The following is a 20,085-nucleotide window of genomic DNA, read 5'->3' as shown; positions in this document are numbered from 1 at the left end:
ATCATAATACATTGACATACAAACATATGGAGCATTCAGCACTCTCTCATTGCCTGGACTGCCTGTCTCTCTGGACACTGTTTCACTGCCTCACAAATTTTCTAACTTCCTCACTGTTTCACTGACGTGCTTTAGTGTTCTCCTGTTCCGTTTTCTTTGTGACTTGACATCCCTCTGTCTGTCTCCCTCTCTCCAGGAGATCCGATTTCCCCGCATGGTGACCAACTGCTGCCGGTTTCTGTGTTATTTCTGCCGGATCAGCCGCCAGAACCAGAGGTCCATGTTTGACCACCTCAGCTATCTGCTACAGAATAGTGGGATTGGACTGGGTGAGATAAGGCTTTTTGAATCCCTGTGTTGAAACAGTGGTGAAATATGACATTGTTTTCTGTGTTCTAGGGATGTGACTGTTGATTTTTGTTTATCTCTGCTGGCCCCGGCTGGGACGATGTTATACTCATGTGTCTTCATGTTGCCACCTGGTGGTGTGATTGAGTTTGGCTCTCTACATTGCAGGCATGCGTGGTTCCACTCCCCTGGATGTGGCGGCTGCCTCTGTCATCGACAACAATGAGCTGGCCCTTGCCCTGCAGGAGCAGGACCTGGAGAAGGTCAGAGACAGGGGGGAAGAGACTGAGGCAGGAAGAGGGATAGTTGGTTAGAGTAGGAGGCAAGAGATGGGAGAGAGAAAGGGAGAGACTGGGACAGTTAGTTCAGAATGAGAGGCAGAACAAGTGGAAACGTTCCATGGCTCCAATTCTCTCATGTCAGGTGGTGACGTACCTGGCAGGCTGCGGCCTGCAGAGCTGCCCCATGCTGCTGTCGAAGGGTTACCCCGATATCGGCTGGAACCCCATGGGTGGGGAGAGATACCTGGACTTCCTACGATTCGCTGTCTTTGTCAACGGTTAGTCCCCAGCTATCACCTTCTCTCTTGTCTTTTTACCTTTTCCTGCTTGTCTGTCTGCTGATCATTTCTGGGAAAGTGAATGTTAACGAGCTCAGCCTGTTCCACCACACAGGAAAGGAGAACCTTCTTAGCCACCGACAGCTGTTTCACCCTTATTAGCCTGGTCTAATGTAACAGCACTGTGCACCTATCTTTAAGTGTTTATCTGTCTGTCTCCTCTCCCCTTCTGTCTGTCTCGTCTCTCGCAGGGGAGAGCGTGGAGGAGAACGCCAACGTCGTTGTGCGCCTGTTGATCCGGCGGCCAGAATGCTTCGGCCCGGCGCTGCGAGGGGAGGGGGGCAATGGGCTGCTGGCTGCCATCGAGGAGGCCATCAAGATCTCGGAGGACCCCGCCAGGGATGGGCCCACCGTCAAGAAAGACAGGCGCTTCCCCATGTGAGTGAGGGAGAGGGAGAGCAGGAGGCGGGCAGTGCCCACCTCAGACAGTGGCCTTGTGTCTCATGCATTGTATTCCCGGTGGATCCAGGAGCTCAGCTATGGATCAAGTTATTGATACCCATAAACTGAGTCAGATATTGAGTTATGCTGAACTAGTCCATTGGTTGACCTTCTTAGAACCTGTAGGGATTCTGAATACTTGAATCAAATTCCTTTCTGATCTCCTGCATTGAAGACTTAACAGAATCGGTTCTTCCCAAACATGCACTGTCCTTATTGTAGCATGCTGACAAAAACTATGTATTCAGTTAAGTGAGGTCTTAGTAGTGTGCTGCACGCCTTCAGCTCTAGTCTCCAATGTTAAGTTCTCTTTTCACTGCAAACACATTGATTACAAATGGAGATACTGTACGTATTGGTTTAAGCATGTTGGGACTTCCCTCTCACCTTGCTGTCGACCTTTGAGGCCCTGCTCACACCTGCGTCTCGTGTTGGCTGACAGGTTTGGGGGTGAGGAGCAGCATGAGGAGAACAGGGTGCATCTTGGGAACGCCATCATGTCATTCTACGCTGCGCTGATCGACTTGCTGGGGCGCTGTGCACCAGAGATGCATGTAAGTGAGGTGGAATATGTGGCGGTGGCAGTAAAACACTGGAGTATTGTAATTAAATGTATTCAGTTCTAATAAGATGCTCATTACAGTCTTGTGGTAACCTGGGAATGGTTGAGAAAGTGGGAAAGTTGTCAAAGCTGTTGAGAATATTTTCACATGCCACTGTGGCTAAGGATATTCACCTGTGGCTGGAAGGTTGCTGGTTCAAATCCCTTGGCCGGCAGAGGAATCCTACTCTGTTGGGCCCCAACTGCTCCGGGGGCGCCGTATAAATGGCTGACCCTGCGCTCTGACCCCAAGCTTCTCTTCCTGTCTGTGTGTCTCATGGAGAGCAAGCTGGGGTCTGCGAAAATACACATTCCCAATACAAGAAATTGTATCTCTCTTGTGGCTTCCTTGAAAATTAATATTTCCTTGACAATGGCCAATAAAGTGATCTGATCTTAAGAAAATTGTAAGCTTTGAAGGGTGAATATTGGGAAAGGGAGTCTGAGTGTTCTAGGAATGTTTGTTGTCTCTGTGTGCAGCTAATCCAGGCCGGGAAGGGTGAGGCTCTCAGGATCCGAGCGATCCTGAGGTCTCTGGTCCCCATTGAGGATCTGGTTGGAGTGATCAGCCTGCCTGTGCAGATTCCTTCGTTTGGGAAAGGTGAGTGATGGGGAAAGTGAGGAAGAGAAGCAACAAAGAGAGAGAGAGCAGGGAGAGGATGAAAAATACTGAGGCAGAGAGGGACAAGAGTAAGGAATTGGAAAGCGGAGGAGAGATGGGATGTAGGGAAAATGGGGGGGGGAAGCACAAAAGAGGGATAGGGAAAAGTAGGGATAGATACAATTAGGAACAGTAGATAGAGACAGACAGTGAGAAGGAAACAGGCTGAAAGCAATGATGCCAGATGTAAATGAGAAGTCAGCTCCTCAGCCCACCCCTGTCTCTCCAGATGGTAATATAGTCGAGCCAAAAATGTCGGCCAGTTTTGTGCCGGACCACAAGGCTCCCATGGTGCTGTTCCTGGACCGTGTGTACGGCATCGACAACCAGGACTTCCTGCTGCACTTGCTGGAGGTCGGCTTCCTCCCGGACATGAGAGCTGCTGCCTCTCTGGACACGGTGAGACTGGATTGAATCAGTGTCTGTGGGTGTCTGTGAGTCTCTACAGTGTGTGTGCTGTATCGAATCTGTGAGTCTCTACAGATCGTGTACTGTATCGACTGTGTGAGTCTCTACAGTGTGTGTGCTGTATCGAATCTGTGAGTCTCTACAGATCGTGTACTGTATAGAATCTGTGAGTCTCTACAGAGTGTGTACTGTATAGAATGAGAGTCTCTACAGTGTGTACTGTATAGAATCTGTAAGTCTCTATAGTGTGTTTATAGAATATGTGTGTCTCTACAGTGTACTGTATGTATCATCTGTGAGTCTGTAAATGTGTATACAGTATGTTTCTCTGTCTCACTGAGAGCTGCTGTTCTCCTCTCCTCTCTAGGCGGCGTTCAGCACCACAGAGATGGCTCTGGCTCTGAACCGCTACCTGTGCCAGGCAGTGCTGCCCTTGCTCACCAAGTGCGCCCCCCTGTTTGCTGGAACTGAGCACCGCGCTATCATGATCGACTCCATGTTGCACACCATCTACCGTCTCTCCAGGGGGCGGTCTCTCACAAAGGCTCAGAGGGATGTCATCGAGGACTGCCTCATGTCACTCTGCAAGTCAGCTGGCTCTCAGTCTCTGTCTTTATCGCTCTCTGTCTCTGTCTTACTGTGCTCTCTCTTCTAAATTCAAATATGGTGTTTGAACTTTGTTTGTTTTTTTTCAAATCTGGTTTATAACCATAGAAAAGCTTCTAAAGCAATTATGCAATACACTCAAAGTTACAAAGTTTTAATAAGTGTATCTGTCTTTTGTTTTTGTCTGAATTTCCTGTTTCTATATTTGTCTTTGATTGTCTAACTGCTTCTGTCTGATTTTCTCATTTTGTCTAACTTTTATGTCTTTATATCTCTCCCTGTCTCCCTCCCTTTCTGTCAATCTTTCTCTCTTTATTTTTTGGTTGCATTCTTTAATGCTTTCTGTCTCTGTTCATTGTGTGTGCGGTCCCTGACACCCAGTGTATCCAGCCTATTTACTATTTACTAAACCCAGCATAGTACCTCAGTCCCAGTCTTCCCTGTACAGTAAAGGACCTCAGCTCTAGTATGCCCAATACAGTATAGGCCCACAGTCCCAGTCTGCCCAGTACAGTATGTCTGCCAAGTATAGTAGCTAAATCACTGTCTGCCCAGTACCGTACAGTACCTCAGTCCCTGCCTATCCAGTACAGTACCTCAGCCCCAGTCTCTCTGTTCTCAGGTATCTCCGGCCCTCCATGCTACAGCATCTGCTCCGTCGGCTCGTGTTTGATGTGCCAATCCTGAACGAGTATGCCAAGATGCCACTGAAGGTACCGCACTCTTCTGTTATTATGTACAGTAGTAGCAGTTTTAGCAACAATGACACTATACTAGTAGCTAAAGTAAAGACAGTGGTAGTATCAGCAGTAGCAATAGCTGTATTATTGGTATTAATATTATTTTACCATTAATTATATTTGTAATTATTTCAAAAATGGTAATTATATATATATAGCCCAGTGCCCTAACCACTACACCACACTCCACTTTCTTTCTTTTAGTTGTTGACCAATCACTATGAGCGCTGCTGGAAGTATTACTGTCTCCCAAATGGCTGGGCAAATTATGGAGTCTCCTCAGAGGAAGAGCTGCATCTGACCCGAAAGCTGTTCTGGGGAATCTTCGAGTCACTGGCACACAAGGTGGGTTGTCCACTCCAATTCCAAATGATTGCAGCAGTCGGAACTAATTGTTAGTAATAGCAGTAATCCAGAATGACAGCAGCAGTCAGGATGATTGTTAGTGACAGCAGTAATCCAGAGTGACAGCAGCAGTCAGGACTGATTGTTAGCGACAGCAGTAATCCAGAGTGACAGCAGCAGTCAGGACTGATTGTTAGCGACAGCAGTAATCCAGAGTGACAGCAGCAGTCAGGACTGATTGTTAGCGACAGCAGTAATCCAGAGTGACAGCAGCAGTCAGGATGATTGTTAGTGACAGCAGTAATCCAGAGTGACAGCAGCAGTCAGGATGATTGTTAGTGACAGCAGTAATCCAGAGTGACAACAGCAGTCAGGACTGATTGTTAGCGACAGCAGTAATCCAGAGTGACAGCAGCAGTCAGGACTGATTGTGAGTGATAGCAGTAATCCAGAGTGACAGCAGCAGTCAGGACTGATTGTTAGTGACAGCAGTAATCCAGAGTGACAGCAGCAGTCAGGATGATTGTTAGTGATAGCAGTAATCCAGAGTGACAGGAGCAGTCAGGACTGATTGTTAGTGACAGCAGTAATCCAGAGTGACAGCAGCAGACAGGACTGATTGTTAGTGACAGCAGTAATCCAGAGTGACAGGAGCAGTCAGGACTGATTGTTAGCGACAGCAGTAATCCAGAGTGACAGCAGCAGTCAGGATGATTGTTAGTGATAGCAGTAATCCAGAGTGACAGCAGCAGTCAGGACTGATTGTTAGCAACAACAGTAATCCAGAGTGACAGCAGCAGTCAGGATGATTGTTAGTGACCGCAGCAATCCAGAGTGACAGCAGCAGTCAGGATGATTGTTAGTGACAGCAGTAATCCAGAGTGACAGCAGCAGTCAGGACTGATTGTTAGTGACAGCAGTAATCCAGAGTGACAGCAGCAGTCAGGACTGATTGTTAGTGACAGCAGTAATCCAGAGTGACAACAGCAGTCAGGATTGATTTTTAGTGACAGGAGTGTGTCTTTCTCTTTGTCTCAGAAATTTGACCCAGAGCTTTTTAAAATTGCCATGCCCTGTATCTGTGCCATCGCTGGGGCCATCCCTCCGGACTACGTGGATGCCAGCTACTCCTCCAAGACGGAGAAGAAGGCTTCTGTGGACGCTGAGGGCAACTTTGACCCCAAACCTGTAGAGACCACCAAGTGAGAGAATGGGCTTTTCCACTTTAAAGCAAATAATGAATACAGCAGAGTCTCGAGGCTCTGGCCAACTGATTGGGATTCCCTAACTGGCAGAGCACAGGGTTGGTCACCAGGGCGGACAGCGCCTCTTCTCTCATGCTGAATCTGACAACTGGCTCAATCTGGGTGGGCAGGTCAGAAGAGTCTGCCTGCGCTTCCCCCCTCTCCCCGTGTGGGTACAGGGGTCACCATTGTGAGCCGAAGCATAAAGTGATGCTACATTGAGTGGATATATGAATAAAAATGGAAAACTCTACAGTTATTCCAAACTGCACAGTTCAAGAATTAAAAGTAGAAACATTCTGCACTTATTCCAAACTGCATGGTTATTGAATTAAAAGATGACACCTCTACAGTTATTTCATTAGACATTGTGAATCCCCACCCACTGGTAAGAAAATACATATGTGATCATTTAACTATAATAAAAACAGGACAAGTCACTCCCTTCAGAAGGTCAAAAATCCATAGAAAATGAACTAGTTCATTACCACGATTATGTGTCCACCATTATGTGTCTTTGTCACTGTGTGTTTATTCCAGCACTATCATCCCTGAGAAGCTGGATGGCTTCATCAACAAATATGCCGAATATACGCACGACAAGTGGGCCTTTGAAAAGGTGAGATAAGAGAGAGAGCTGAGGAGAGGAGCAGGGCAGGAGAGGAAGGAAGGGACAGGGAAGGAGAAAGAGAGGACAGAAGCACGTAGTTGGGAACAGCTTGTGAGACGGTGAGGGGTGGGGAGAGGAAGAGGGAGTAAAAATAGCATGAAAGTATCAAAAGAAGGGAAAGAAAGAAAAATATCCTCCGGACAGAAATAGTAAAATAATTAAAATATCTTGAAGTTGCCATTAGTATACTACAGTTGCTCGTTTTTTAACAGCTAATTCAGTTCAGAACAGTGAGTGCCCTGTTACTGATTAATACTTTAATGTTTGCATGTGTTTGTGCTGTGTCCCCAGATCCAGAATAACTGGACGTATGGAGAGATTCTGGATGAGAATGCCAAGACTCACCCCATGCTGAGACCATACAAGACCTTCTCTGAGAAGGTCAGGGCCCTGTCTGTCTTTCAGTCCCATATTCAGTGTGATGGCCTCTCTCTGTCTGGCTTGTCCTTGTTGGGCTCTCTCTCACAGCCTCCTGTGTCTCTCCCAGGACAAGGAAATTTACCGCTGGCCCATCAAGGAGTCCATTAAGGCCATGATTGCCTGGGAGTGGACGCTGGAGAAGGCGAGGGAGGGGGAGGAGGAGAAGACGGAGAAAAAGAAGACGAGGAAGATATCGCAGACCGTGCAGGTCAGACACAGGAAAGGTGGAGAGACGGGAGGGCAGGGGAGAAGAGGAGAGGTGGGAAGATAAAGGGAGGGAGGGATGAAGAGATGAAAGGATTGCATCTACCCATTCTCTCCCTCCATCAGAGGGTGGGAGAGAACTGGGCAGAAAGTGAGACAAGTGTGAACGAACAGTTTCATGAGAGTACAGGCTCTTCCTCTCCACAAGCTTATAATGTTGGAGCTGCAGTGTGACTCTGTTGACTGTGAATTTTCTCTCCTCTGTGCTTCAGGCCACCTATGATCCCAGCCATGGCTATAATCCCCAGCCCATTGAGATCTCTGGCATGGCACTGTCCAGAGAACTGCAGGTAAGACTGGGCTGGTAAGGAGCAGCTCAGAGCCTGAACTGAACTGAGAGAACTGAACACAAGCAGCTGGACTGGAGACACAGACAAAGGGCAAAGTAGGAGACATATACTGCACTGGATAGGATCAGACACACTAACAGCCATATCAAAGTAAACTGAGCACATTAGGAGACACAAACTTGAATAGACTGGACAAAATAGGAGAGACGCACAGGTCTGGACTGGACAAAGTGATAAACATGCACAAGCTAGGACACAATCACTTCTGACAATACAGCACGTTCAAGCTCTCCTCCTGCTCTGTCCCTACTTCTCTCCTTTCCTTATTGACTCTCTCTCCATCCAGGCCATGGCTGAGCAGCTGGCAGAGAACTACCACAACACCTGGGGCCGCAAGAAGAAACTGGAGCTGCAGGCCAAAGGTAAGAAGAGGAGACTGGGACCTCAGTCCCCAGAGACATACTCTCTACAGTATCTCCAGGGCTCAAGAGAGTTGTACTCTGAAAAGCTGGAGGAACTCATTCTTTTTTATCTGGTACAGTGAACACTACGAGAGGACCTGATACTAATCTTCAAAACCCTCACAAGCTTGACCAAACTCAATCCACCTGACATTTTCAAAATCAACAGTGAAACATGAACCAGAGGATATGGAACTAGCTTAAAAACTGAGAACAGGAGACATTTCTTTACCTAGTGGGTTATGGGAGTCATGTTGTTGAAGCCGATACCCTGACTCCTTTCAAGAAAAGACTGGATGAGCGCTTGTATCAGTTAGCTTCTACCAACTGCTAAACAGGCTAGAGAGCCAAATAGCCTTCTCTCGTTTGTAAATTTCTTTTTGCTTGTTTCTTTTTAAATAGTATTGCATCTCACAGTGAAGAGTGTGAGTTAAGCTTAACAGGTCAGTTATTCAGTTAGGTGATGTGCTAGTGTATATGTTTGTTAGTTAATGTATCACTTATTATATTACTGTGCACCTGTCCTGTAGGGGGCGGTACTCATCCCTTGCTGGTGCCTTATGACACCCTGACTGCAAAGGAGAAGGCCCGGGATCGAGAGAAGGCCCATGAGTTGCTCAAATTCCTGCAGCTCAACGGCTATGCTGTCACCAGGTAATATGCTGGGTTGCACAGCTGTGCACCTGAGCTGGGACCACACTGGGCATGGTGGTGAGGAAGTATGATCACACTCCTGCATAGCAGCACCCACAAAAAGCATGGTTAAGCCATGCACTATGCTGTGAAACCTTTTTAACCAGATAAAAAAATGTAATTAAAATTGAACATTGTGACGCGCTAGCACTCAGACATACTGATGGACTGCTCTTCCTCTCCCACTGTCTCTCCCTCTCCTGTGCCTTCTCAGGGGTCTGAAGGATATGGAGTTGGACACCTCCTCCATTGAGAAGCGCTTCGCCTATGGGTTCCTGCAGAAACTGCTCAAGTGGATGGACATAGCACAGGAGTTCATCGCCCATCTGGGTGAGGGCAGAGTGGGAGATGGGGGGAGGGTGGAGGATGGGGGAGGTGGATGTAGAGAGAAAAGCAGTAGAGGAGGAATGGGGATGTGGAGAGGAGGGGGTGGGGAGAGAGTTTAATAGCCTGGGGCAGTAAGATGTGTGTCTGAGGGTTTAACCTGTCTCTCTCTCTGTCCAGAGGCTGTGGTGAGCAGTGGGCGAGTGGAGAAGTCCCCACATGAACAGGAGATTAAATTCTTTGCCAAGGTGAGGAGAGGAGAGAACAGGTACCAGCTGAGTGCAGCACTAATACAACCAGTACACAAGTGATGTGATCTTTCTCTCTGTGTTTGTGTGTGTCAGATCCTGCTGCCCCTCATTAACCAGTACTTCAAGAACCACTGTTTGTACTTCCTGTCCACTCCTGCCAAGGTGCTGGGCAGCGGGAGCCACTCCTCCAACAAGGAGAAGGAAATGATAGCCAGGTAACCATGGCTCACACTGCCTACGCACACTCCACACATTGTAGCTATACTGTGCCCACTGCATCTACAATGTAACACTGCCTGCACACACTGTACCCACACTACATACACTGCCAGCACACACTGTACCCACACTATACACAACACATACTACATACACTGCCTACACACACTCTACCCTCAATGTACACACACTGTACTTGCACTGTAACACTGCCTGCAGACACTGTACCCACACTACATACACTGCCAGCACACAATGTACCCACGCCGCAACACTGCCTATATACACTGTACACACCACATTTTACACACTGTACCCACACGGGAACACTGCCTACACACACTGTACACACTGTACCCTCACCGCAGCACTGCCTAAACAACTGTACATACACTGTACCCACACTGCAACACTGCCTAAACACACTGTACACACACTGTTCACACTGTTCACACTGTACACACACCGCAACACTGCCTACAGTATATACACTGTGCACACTGTACACACTGTACCCACACTGTACACACACCGCAACACTGCCTATGTGATAGTCACGGTTCCGCGCGGGGTCGTGCCCCCCGCCACCCGTTCCGTCCCCACACCTGGGGCGCGAGCCCGGGTCTCCAGCGTAACGCAACAGGGCACCAACCGCGTGAGCTAAAGGAGACCTCCGTCAGCCCATGCAGCTGAGGTCCCTGCTACACGCAGTGAGGGCACTGACGTCACCACACTAGCTCCGCTACACCTACACACACTGTACACACTGTTTACACTGTACACACACTGTACGCACTGTACCCACACCGCAACACTGCCTACACACACTGTACACACTACAGTCCGTCTTGCTCCCGCCAAGTTGCTAATCTCTTTCCTGTGCTTTCCCGGCATTTTCCTCCCTTCCTCTCCTCTTCTTTGTTTGTTCTTTCTTCACCGTGTCTCTCCCTACTCCGTCTCTCACATGCACTGTTTCCTCTGTTTCTTCTGCGTGTGCTGACACTGCTGTACTCGTTCTTCTGATCTTTTTCCCCTCACTTCAACTTCTCTCTATCTCTCCCTCTTTTTCTTTTTCTCTTCTTGTTTTCTTCTTTTTTGTTTCTCCTGCTTTAGTATCTTCTGTAAGTTGGCCGCTCTGGTGAGACACAGAGTCTCTCTCTTTGGTAAGAAACCTGCATGGGGTCCTGCTGCTGTCCCTGCTCCCTCCCTCCATCTCTCCTTCTCTCTGCCTTCCTCTCACTCTTGTCTCTCTCCTCTCACCATCCATTTCTCCACTTCCGGTCATCTGGGATTCTCTCTTCTCACTTTCTATGGTTGCAGTTCTTACCCTGGCCTCTCGGGCGTTGCTGTGCTTTGCTTTTGCTGACTCACCCTCTTGTTCCTGCATCTTGCAGTTTTTGAACCTGCGATCATACATTTCATTTACTTCAGTGCCCTGAACGTATAGATAACAGCTTCTTTACTTAGGTTCAGCCCAGTAATCTAGAGATCTCTGGGTCCAATCTGGGCTGTGTCATATTGTAACCCTGTAGTCCAGAGGTCAGTGGTCCAGTCTGTGTCATATTGTAACCCTACAGTCCAGAGATCACTGGTCCAGTCTGTGTCATATTGTAGCCCTACAGTCCAGAGATCACTGGTCCAGTCTGTGTCATATTGTAGCCCTACAGTCCAGAGATCACTGGTCCAGTCTGTGTCATATTGTAACCCTACAGTCCAGAGATCACTGGTCCAGCTTGTGTCATATTGTAACCCTACAGTCCAGAGATCACTGGTCCAGTCTGTGTCATATTGTAACCCTACAGTCCAGAGATCACTGGTCCAGTCTGTGTCATATTGTAGCCCTACAGTCCAGAGATCACTGGTCCAGTCTGTGTCATATTGTAACCCTACAGTCCAGAGATCACTGGCCCAGTCTGTGTCATATTGTAACACTATAGTCCAGAGATCACTGGTCCAGTCTGTGTCATATTGTAACCCTATAGTCCAGAGATCAGTGGTCCAGTCTGTGTCATATTGTAACCCTACAGTCCAGAGATCACTGGTCCAGTCTGTGTCATATTGTAATTCTATAGTCCAGAGATTACTGGTACAAGTCTGGACTGTGTCATATTGTAACCCTATAGTCCACAAATCACTAAACAAGGAATTAACTAGCAGTAAGTGTCCAGATTGCTTTGACTGGGCGGTTCTAGTGCCCATGAAATGTGAGCTGTTCTGGAATTTCCTTCTGTCCACTTCTGAGTTTATTACTACTGATCAAACATTAACCCTGTTGTTGTGACCCTGAACAGTAAAAGAGGACTGAAATGTGGGTGATATTTCTGGCTTTGGAAACTTTTTTGGATTTAATTAGCATGAGCTGAAAGGATCACACTATCATATTGATTTTGATTATTTTAAAACTCATTGTTGGCTCAGCTGGCTGTATTGACTGGCATGCCTAAATATACACTAAATTATGTATTTATTTCTTATCAATATTAATGTCTGTCTTGCATATTCAATAGGCAGGAAGTGTTCTGGTTTCTGACAGTAATTTTTATAATCACTCTTGTTATTCCAATCAAAGTCCATTTATACTCCTATTGATGTTTTTGTTGAATTATAGCAGCTTTGTTATTCTCCTTTATTAGGAAAGAAGCTTTGTTAACTTGTTATAGGAATGAGTGTCAAGTGCTTGGTTCTTGTGTGCGTTGTGCATGAATAAGTGTTTATAAATAGAAAAACAGCATGAGCCCGACCTGGTGTAGAAGCTTACACTGACTACGCAAGGATCACCTCTCTCAGTATCAGTGTGTCTGTGCACAGTCTAACATGTATATCGTTCATGTGTTCATGTTGTGTGCAGGAACTGATGCCCCAGCTGTGGTGAACTGTATGCACATCCTCGCTCGATCGCTAGACGCCAGGTAACTCCTCCCCCCACAGCGGACTGAACAGCACAGTACTCTTCAGTGTGCTGCAGTACAGTACAATGCTGTACACTTCGTGACAGCACAGTTTTTTCAGAAAAATGACAGTATTGCAATAGCATGGCACATAGTTTTATGGGCTGCGATATGCAACACTACAATAAATTAAGCCATTTTACAATGCAATATTCACTGTGTATACTGTATATATAGTACAGCACAGATCTTTGTGTTACATTTCTCTGTATGAAATTTTTGTATTATTGTAATCTGTTACACAGCACAGTGACCTGAGTAACTTTGGATTTTACAGTGAAGTGTGTAAATGTTATTTAGTGCCTTCAATCCTTTCCACTTTCCCTCTCCCCCCTTCTCATCCTCTCTTCCTCTCTCTTTCCGCCCCTCTTCTCTTCCTTCCTCGTCTCTTTGTCAGGACGGTGATGAAGTCGGGGCCGGAGATTGTCAAGGCTGGCCTGCGGTCGTTCTTTGAGAGCGCTGCAGAGGACATTGAGAAGACGGTGGAGAACCTGAAGCTGGGGAAGGTGTCTCAGAGCCGCACACAAGTGAAGGGTGTCTCTCAGAACATCAGCTACACCACCGTGGCGCTGCTGCCTGTCCTCACCTCACTGTTCGAGCACCTGGCACAGCACCAGTTCGGGGATGACTTCATCCGTAAGTCTGTGCACCCCTGTCAGTCAGAGGCCTTTAGAAGAGCCACAGCCCACATGTGTATCTCACATTCTTGTATCTCACACGTAGCCTAATAGGAATGACTCAGTCGCCTTCCCTCTGTCTTTCACATTGCTATCTGTGTGTCTATCTGTCTGCAGTGGACGATTTGCAGGTTTCCTGTTACCGCATCATGTGCAGCATCTATTCACTGGGAACCACCAAGAACCCCTACGTGGAGAGGTAAGTCACTGAAACCAGATGTGAGCAGCACTACGGGTTCTTCAAGGCTTGACAGCAAGATTAATCAGGCAACAGCCCCTACAGCTGGGCTACATTGCTAGTAAAATGAGGACACACTGGGTTGCCATCACACTGAGCTATGCAGTGTATTATAAAAAAGGACACAGTGACTCTAGGGACTACACTGAAGAAGAAGGAACACTATTGTCCTCTCCCCAGCCTCTGTAGATGCATTTTCCAAACCAGAACTGGTTTACTGTCCATTAATCCTGACTGCTGCTGAGCAATTCATTGGGCACTCTGTTTATTCAGATGGCAATAGCCCTTCGTATAGAATCTCACAGAGTTGTATCAAGCATTTTTAGGAGAGCATTTTAGAATCTTAAAAATCTCTAAATGTTTTATAATGAAGTTCCTCCCTGGGTTAAGGTAAAAACAGTCAGGTAAGACGGTGAGCAGCTGAACACACAACACTCTACCAGCAAGCTGTGCTGGGTTTGAGGTCAGCCCTACAGACTGAGAGTTGGGGGGCTACAGGCCCCTGTGTCTGGAGTGATGGTGACTCTCTCTCTGTCCAATACTGCCCCCTGCAGGCAGCGGCCAGCGCTGGGGGAATGTCTGGCTCGACTGGCTGCTGCAATGCCTGTGGCATTCCTGGAGCCACATCTTAATGAGCACAACCAGTTCTCTGTCTATACCACCAAGACCCCGCGGGAGAGAGCCAGTGAGTACTGCTGCCTCAGTCTGTCTCCCTTCAGTCCTCGCTCCCTCTCCTTCCCCCATGCTCTCTCAGCTTTTCTCTCCCCTCCCTCCCTTTCTCCCTTTTCTTTCTACTACCTGTCTCCTTCTATCTCTTCTATGCCCCTTCTGCTGCCCCTTCTCTCTGTTTCTGTCCACCCTCTCTCCTCTCTCTCGTGTCCCCATCTCACCCATCAATCTCCCTGTTCCTGTCTCTCTGTCACTCTTCACTGTCCCAGTCCCCTGTCTCTCTCACCCATTACTGAACCTGTTTCCTGCCACTCTCTGTCATCATTTTCTCTCTGCCCTGTCTCTTTCTCTTATTCATCCCTGTCTTTCTCCCCTGCCCCCTGTCTCTCTCTCACTCATCACTGTATCACTGTCTCTCCCTCGTCTCACTCATCACTATCTCTCTCCCCTGTCTCTCTCTCTCTCTCATCACTGTATCACTGTTTCTCCCTACTGTCTCTCTCACTCATCACTGTATCACTGTCTCTCCCTCGTCTCACTCATCACTATCTCTCTTCCCTGTCTCTCTCTCTCACTCATCACTGTATCACTGTTTCTCCCTCCTGTCTCTCTCACTCATCACTGTATCACTGACTCTCCCTCCTGTCTCTCTCACTCATCACTATCTCTCTCCCCTGCCCCCTGTCTCTCTGTCACACTCATTACTGTATCACTGACTCTCCCTCCTGTCTCTCTCACTCATCACTGTATCACTGACTCTCCCTCCTGTCTCTCTCACTCATCACTGTATCACTGACGCTTCCTCTTGTCTCTCTCACTCATCACTGTATCACTGACTCTCACTCCTGTCTCTCTCACTCATCACTATCCCTCTATGCTGTCTGTCTGCTCCAGTCCTGGGTCTGCCAAATCAGGTGCAGGATCTGTGCCCTGACATCCCTGAGCTGGATGTCCTTATGAAGGAGATTGGGGATCTGGCGGAGTCAGGGGCGCGCTATACCGAGATGCCCCATGTCATTGAGATAACGTTGCCCATGCTCTGCAACTACCTGCCCCGCTGGTGGGAGAGGGGCCCTGAAAACTTCCCTGACCAGGAGGGCCGCCTGTGCACAGATGTCACTGCAGAGCCCCTCAACCAGCTGCTGGGCAACATCATGAAGATCGTGGTGAACAACCTGGGCATCGAAGAGGCCTCCTGGATGAAGAGACTGGCTGGTGAGGAGAGTGTGAGAACATAGCAAGGGCAGGGGGAGAGTGGGAGTAAAGGACGGGGGAGATGAGGCCTCCTGGATGAAGAGGCTGGCTGGTGAGGAGAGAGGGATCATAGCAAGGGCAGGGGGAGAGTGGGAATAAGGGCTCCACACTGGCTTGCAGAGAGATGGCACAGAGTGCCCACTGACACTTAGGACAATGTGAACAGAAAACAGCACAAAAGAAAGACGACTCTTAAATAACCCCCCAGTGGTGGAGTTGAATCCCATCGGCCTGTGGTTGGGTTTGCATCTAGTTGGATGTTTACTGGTTTGCTGGGAATTGATTTTTTAGGGAGTTTAATGGGGGGGGTCATTAACTTTTGCCAGCTCCCCTCACAAGAGGGTGCTCTCAGTATGAAAAGGGAGGGGGGAGAAGACACCCTGGGCATTGAGAGAACTGAGCACTAATGATGCTCCCTGGATGAAGAGAATGTCCAACAAGGAGGAAGAGATAAAGGATGTAGGAGGGAATGAAAGGCAAGAAATTCGGGGCAAGGACAAGGGAAAGACAGAGAGAGGGGATGAAAAACTCCTATCTGGGAAATCACTTGGCTGTCTCAGTCTTTTCTTCTCTCTTCCCTCTCACTAGTTTAAATTCCAGTTGACATTATGACACAACAGGAGTGCCTTTGCATTTAAAACAAAATGAGGCCTGGATAGTCCTGGATTGAAACAGGGTCTTGTGACAGAGCACAGCTGTCATAGGATGGGCTTTTTTAAATTTAGAATCGGCAGACATATTTCAATCCCAGTGTGCAGTCGCCAACTGTATCTTTATCTCAGCTCAGGGCGGCAACCCCTGAACCCTCTGAGAGTGGGGAGCACCAGACAGGCCTGCCCCGACCTGTCCGTTCCAGACAGCCGAATCTTAAGCAGCTGGCAACTCCAAATTGGGTGGGCATGTAATAAAATAATTAATAATTCCAAATTAAAAAATAAACAGTACAGGCCACATGCTACTCTACTGTACAGGCTCATAAACACAAAAATGGGAAAATGTTGACAGAACACACACACACTCTTTCCCATTCCCATGTGTCTAATGCATTCCTGTCTCTCTGTTGGTGCAGAATTCCAGCCATTAAAAGCTCTCACTCCTCTTTGTCAGTGTTTGCCCAGCCCATTGTGAACCGCGCCAGGCCAGACATGCTGAAGTCACACTTCATCCCAACCATGGAGAAGCTGAAGAAGCGTTCTGGGAAGGTGGTGGCAGAGGAGGATCAGCTCCGGTTGGAGGGGAAGACGGAGTCAGACGAGGCCGAGGGCATCATCCGCGACGAGTTCTCTGTGCTGTGCCGGGACTTATATGCCCTGTACCCCCTGCTCATACGATATGTGGATAATAACAGGTACCGTATATAGTGTATACACCCTGTCTGTCTGCCTGGGCCCTCGTCCAGGCACTGCTCCTGCTCTTGCAATGTAGGGCGTGCTGTATCACTCTTTCTGTCACTGCCACTCAGAGCACGGTGGCTGACCTATCCAGATTCTGATGCAGAGGAGCTCTTCAGAATGGTGGGGGAGGTCTTCATATTCTGGTCCAAATCGCACGTGAGTCCCACTCCTCTTCCTGCCTTCGCCTCTCTTTCTTTCCTCCTTCATCTATGCCCTTCTCTCCCCCCCACTGCTCTTTTTCTCAGTCGCATTTCTTCTACTGAAGTCCCCTCTCTTCCCATTATCCCAACTGTCTCACACTTTATCAACCTCTCTCTCATCATCGCCCTCCACACACCATCCACCGCACTTTCTCTTAATCTGTCTCGCTTCCTTGTTCCTTTTCATCACCTTTCTCTGTCCCATCACCTGCCTTCTCTCCTGCCTCCTGTGTCACTCGCTTTCTCTTGTCCCTGCTCTCCCTCTCTGTTCCTTCCTTTCCGTACTGCAGAACTTCAAGCGGGAGGAGCAGAATTTCGTGGTGATGAATGAGATCAACAACATGTCCTTCCTGACTGCTGACAGCAAGAGCAAGATGAGCAAGGTGAGCTGGGCTGAGGTGGGCTAGACTGGGCCAGGGTGATCATACATGCCAACCCTGGAAGAGGCACTAGAGTAGAAAACCCTGAGCTAGACTGGAAAAGACTGGACTGGTCTAGACTGGGCAAGGGTCAACAGAGCTGGACTGGACGGGATTGGACTGTAGTAGGAGAGACTGGGTTTCAATGAGCTGAACTGGATTGTAGTAAATTGGACTGGATTGGACTATAGGAGGCGAGACTTGGTTTCACTGAGCTCGACTGCACTCTAGTGGGCTGGACTGGATTAGACTGTAGTAGGCAAGACTGAGTTTCAGTGAGCAGGACTAGATTGGACTGTAGTAGGCAAGATTGGGTTTCAGTGAGCTGGACTGCACTCTAGTGGGACGGACTACATTGGACTATAGTAAGCAAGACTGCATGGAAATCAGCTGGACTGTACTCTAGTTGGCTGGACTGGATTGGACTGTAGTAGGCAAGACTGGGTTTCAGTGAGCTGGACTATTGGACTGTAGTAGGCAAGACTGGGTTTCAGTGAGCTGGACTAGATTGGACTGTAGTAGGCAAGACTGGGTTTCAGTGAGCTGGACTGCACTCTAGTGGGCTGGACTAGATTGGACTATAGTAAGCAAGACTGCATGGAAATCAGCTGGACTGTACTCTAGTTGGCTGGATTGGATTGGACTATAGTAGGCTAGACTGGGTTTCAGTGAGCTGGAGTTGATTGTAGTAAACCGAGTTAGACTGGACTTGGGAGGAATGGCTTTACTTTACAGTACTGGACTGGATGGATCTGGACTCTTTCCTGAAACATGTTTGCTGAAAGTGTCTTGTAAGAGGGATGTCATGGATGCATGAGGTCAAGATAGATGAGAGAGAAACTGAGTTTTTCCATCTTTTATTTTATTAACTAAGCATGGTGACGTCAACCACTCTGCAACCCCCAAATTCAGTTTTATACAATGATGATCTAGGTGTGTGAATGTGTGTGCAAGTGTGTGAGTGTGTGTTCTTTTATCGCACTTGCCCCTCTGATCAGAGGAGTGACGTAGCTGCTTTAGTAGCCAGTGCCTCTACTAGGAAGGTAGAAAGTGAAGAGGAGTGTATAACTGTGTTCTCTCTTTGACTGTTTGTTGTCTTGTCCTCTGGGTGGCGCTGTTTCTAGGCCGGGGATGGACAGGTCAGAAAATGTTTGTGCACGAGCGCTGTGCTGCTGGCATGGCACCTCGCAGGGGCTCTCTTCATCAACCTTTCCCACACACTGACATACAGTGATACACAGACAAACTGACACACTGACCCTGTGACGCTGTGATACAGTCATACACAGAAGAACTGACACATGACCTAGAGCACTCTGATACAGGGATACCCAGACAAACTGACACACTGATGTCGTGACACTCTGACACAATAATAGACTTGGTTCACAGTAATAATAGACTACTGGTACACAGCAGCACTAATACAGTAGATGGAGACACTGACTACTGGCAGAATGATAGTGCCAGCTGTACAAACACATTGTACTGATGGCAGACAGACTTGCATATGAAGATAGACGGATAACAGACAGTCAGGAAGAGGATGGGACACACAGACAGGAAGGACTTTTTATAACTGTGTTCTCTCTTTGACTGTTTGTTGTTCTGTCCTCTGGGTGGCGCTGTTTCTAGGCCGGGGATGGACAGGTCAGAAAATGTTTGTGCACGAGCGCTGTGCTGCTGGCATGGCACCCCGCAGGGGCTCTCTTCATCAACCTTTCCCACACACTGACATACAGTGATACACAGACAAACTGACACACTGACCCTGTGACGCCGTGATGCAGTGATACAGTGATACAGTGATTACCAGACAAACTGACACACTGACCCTGTGACACCGTGATACCGTGATACAGTGATTACCAGATAAACTGACACACTGACGTACAGTAGTGACACTGTGATACTGTAATACACAGACAAACTGACACACTGACGCAGTGACGCTCTGGCACAATAATGCAATGACACAGACAAACTGACACACTGACCCTGTGACGCTGTGATACAGTCATACACAGAAGAACTGACACATGACCTAGAGCACTCTGATACAGGGATACCCAGACAAACTGACACACTGATGTCGTGACACTCTGACACAATAATAGACTTGGTTCACAGCAATAATAGACTACTGGTACACAGCAGCACTGATACAGTAGATGGAGACACTGACTACTGGCAGAGTGATAGTGCCAGCTGTACAAACACTTTGTACTGATGGCAGACAGACCTGCATATGAAGATAGACGGATAACAGACAGACAGGAAGAGGATGGGACACACAAACAGGAAGGACTTTTGTCAATGTGTGAGGGGGGAGTCTCAGTGTTTGATGAAAAGTCCCTGGAGAGACAGTCTCATGGCATTCAGCTCCACGCTGGCTTGCAGAGAAATGGCACAGAGTGCCCACTGACACTTAGGACAATGTGAACAGAAAACAACTCAAGAAAGACAACTGTCAAATAACCCCCCAGTGGTGGAGTTGAATCCCATCGGCCTGTGGTTGGGTTTGCATCTAGTTGGATGTTTACTGGTTTGCTGGGAATTTATTTTTTAGGGAGTTTAATGGGGGGGGGGTCATTATCTTTTGCCAGCTCACCTCACAAGAGGGTGCTCTCAGTGTGAAAAATATACCCTCCCTATACATTATCTCTCCACTGTCCTATTAA

General features: G+C 47.9%; 1 protein-coding gene across 24 annotated transcripts in view; it reads left to right on the top strand.

Annotated features, from left to right (window-relative positions):
* The window catches only part of ryr1b (ryanodine receptor 1b (skeletal)), a 113,817-nt gene that overhangs the window by 45,147 nt on the left and 48,585 nt on the right, over window positions 1-20,085 (top strand). For 10 of the 24 annotated variants that reach the window (XM_069186426.1, XM_069186437.1, XM_069186429.1 and 7 more), the window contains 31 exons: window positions 197-329; window positions 517-611; window positions 772-907; window positions 1,159-1,345; window positions 1,851-1,962; window positions 2,490-2,610; window positions 2,900-3,069; window positions 3,446-3,666; window positions 4,307-4,397; window positions 4,629-4,769; window positions 5,808-5,971; window positions 6,554-6,632; window positions 6,975-7,064; window positions 7,171-7,311; window positions 7,580-7,657; window positions 8,004-8,079; window positions 8,649-8,772; window positions 9,026-9,141; window positions 9,316-9,383; window positions 9,480-9,601; window positions 10,719-10,768; window positions 12,454-12,514; window positions 12,951-13,189; window positions 13,348-13,429; window positions 14,023-14,153; window positions 15,032-15,352; window positions 16,499-16,739; window positions 16,854-16,941; window positions 17,276-17,368; window positions 18,529-18,543; window positions 19,040-19,054. In XM_069186426.1, coding sequence (XP_069042527.1) covers window positions 197-329; window positions 517-611; window positions 772-907; window positions 1,159-1,345; window positions 1,851-1,962; window positions 2,490-2,610; window positions 2,900-3,069; window positions 3,446-3,666; window positions 4,307-4,397; window positions 4,629-4,769; window positions 5,808-5,971; window positions 6,554-6,632; window positions 6,975-7,064; window positions 7,171-7,311; window positions 7,580-7,657; window positions 8,004-8,079; window positions 8,649-8,772; window positions 9,026-9,141; window positions 9,316-9,383; window positions 9,480-9,601; window positions 10,719-10,768; window positions 12,454-12,514; window positions 12,951-13,189; window positions 13,348-13,429; window positions 14,023-14,153; window positions 15,032-15,352; window positions 16,499-16,739; window positions 16,854-16,941; window positions 17,276-17,368; window positions 18,529-18,543; window positions 19,040-19,054 — 3,801 coding nt within the window. The remainder of the gene's footprint in view (window positions 1-196; window positions 330-516; window positions 612-771; window positions 908-1,158; window positions 1,346-1,850; window positions 1,963-2,489; window positions 2,611-2,899; window positions 3,070-3,445; window positions 3,667-4,306; window positions 4,398-4,628; window positions 4,770-5,807; window positions 5,972-6,553; window positions 6,633-6,974; window positions 7,065-7,170; window positions 7,312-7,579; window positions 7,658-8,003; window positions 8,080-8,648; window positions 8,773-9,025; window positions 9,142-9,315; window positions 9,384-9,479; window positions 9,602-10,718; window positions 10,769-12,453; window positions 12,515-12,950; window positions 13,190-13,347; window positions 13,430-14,022; window positions 14,154-15,031; window positions 15,353-16,498; window positions 16,740-16,853; window positions 16,942-17,275; window positions 17,369-18,528; window positions 18,544-19,039; window positions 19,055-20,085) is intronic. The other 14 variants (XM_069186440.1, XM_069186443.1, XM_069186439.1 and 11 more) reach the window with 3 other exon arrangements.

The sequence above is a fragment of the Lepisosteus oculatus genome, chromosome 3, assembly GCF_040954835.1.
Source record: "Lepisosteus oculatus isolate fLepOcu1 chromosome 3, fLepOcu1.hap2, whole genome shotgun sequence".
NCBI classification, from domain to species: Eukaryota; Metazoa; Chordata; class Actinopteri; order Semionotiformes; family Lepisosteidae; genus Lepisosteus; species Lepisosteus oculatus.
The sequence above is the reverse complement of the archived record's forward strand: the minus strand, read 5'-3'. Positions and strand labels throughout refer to the sequence as shown.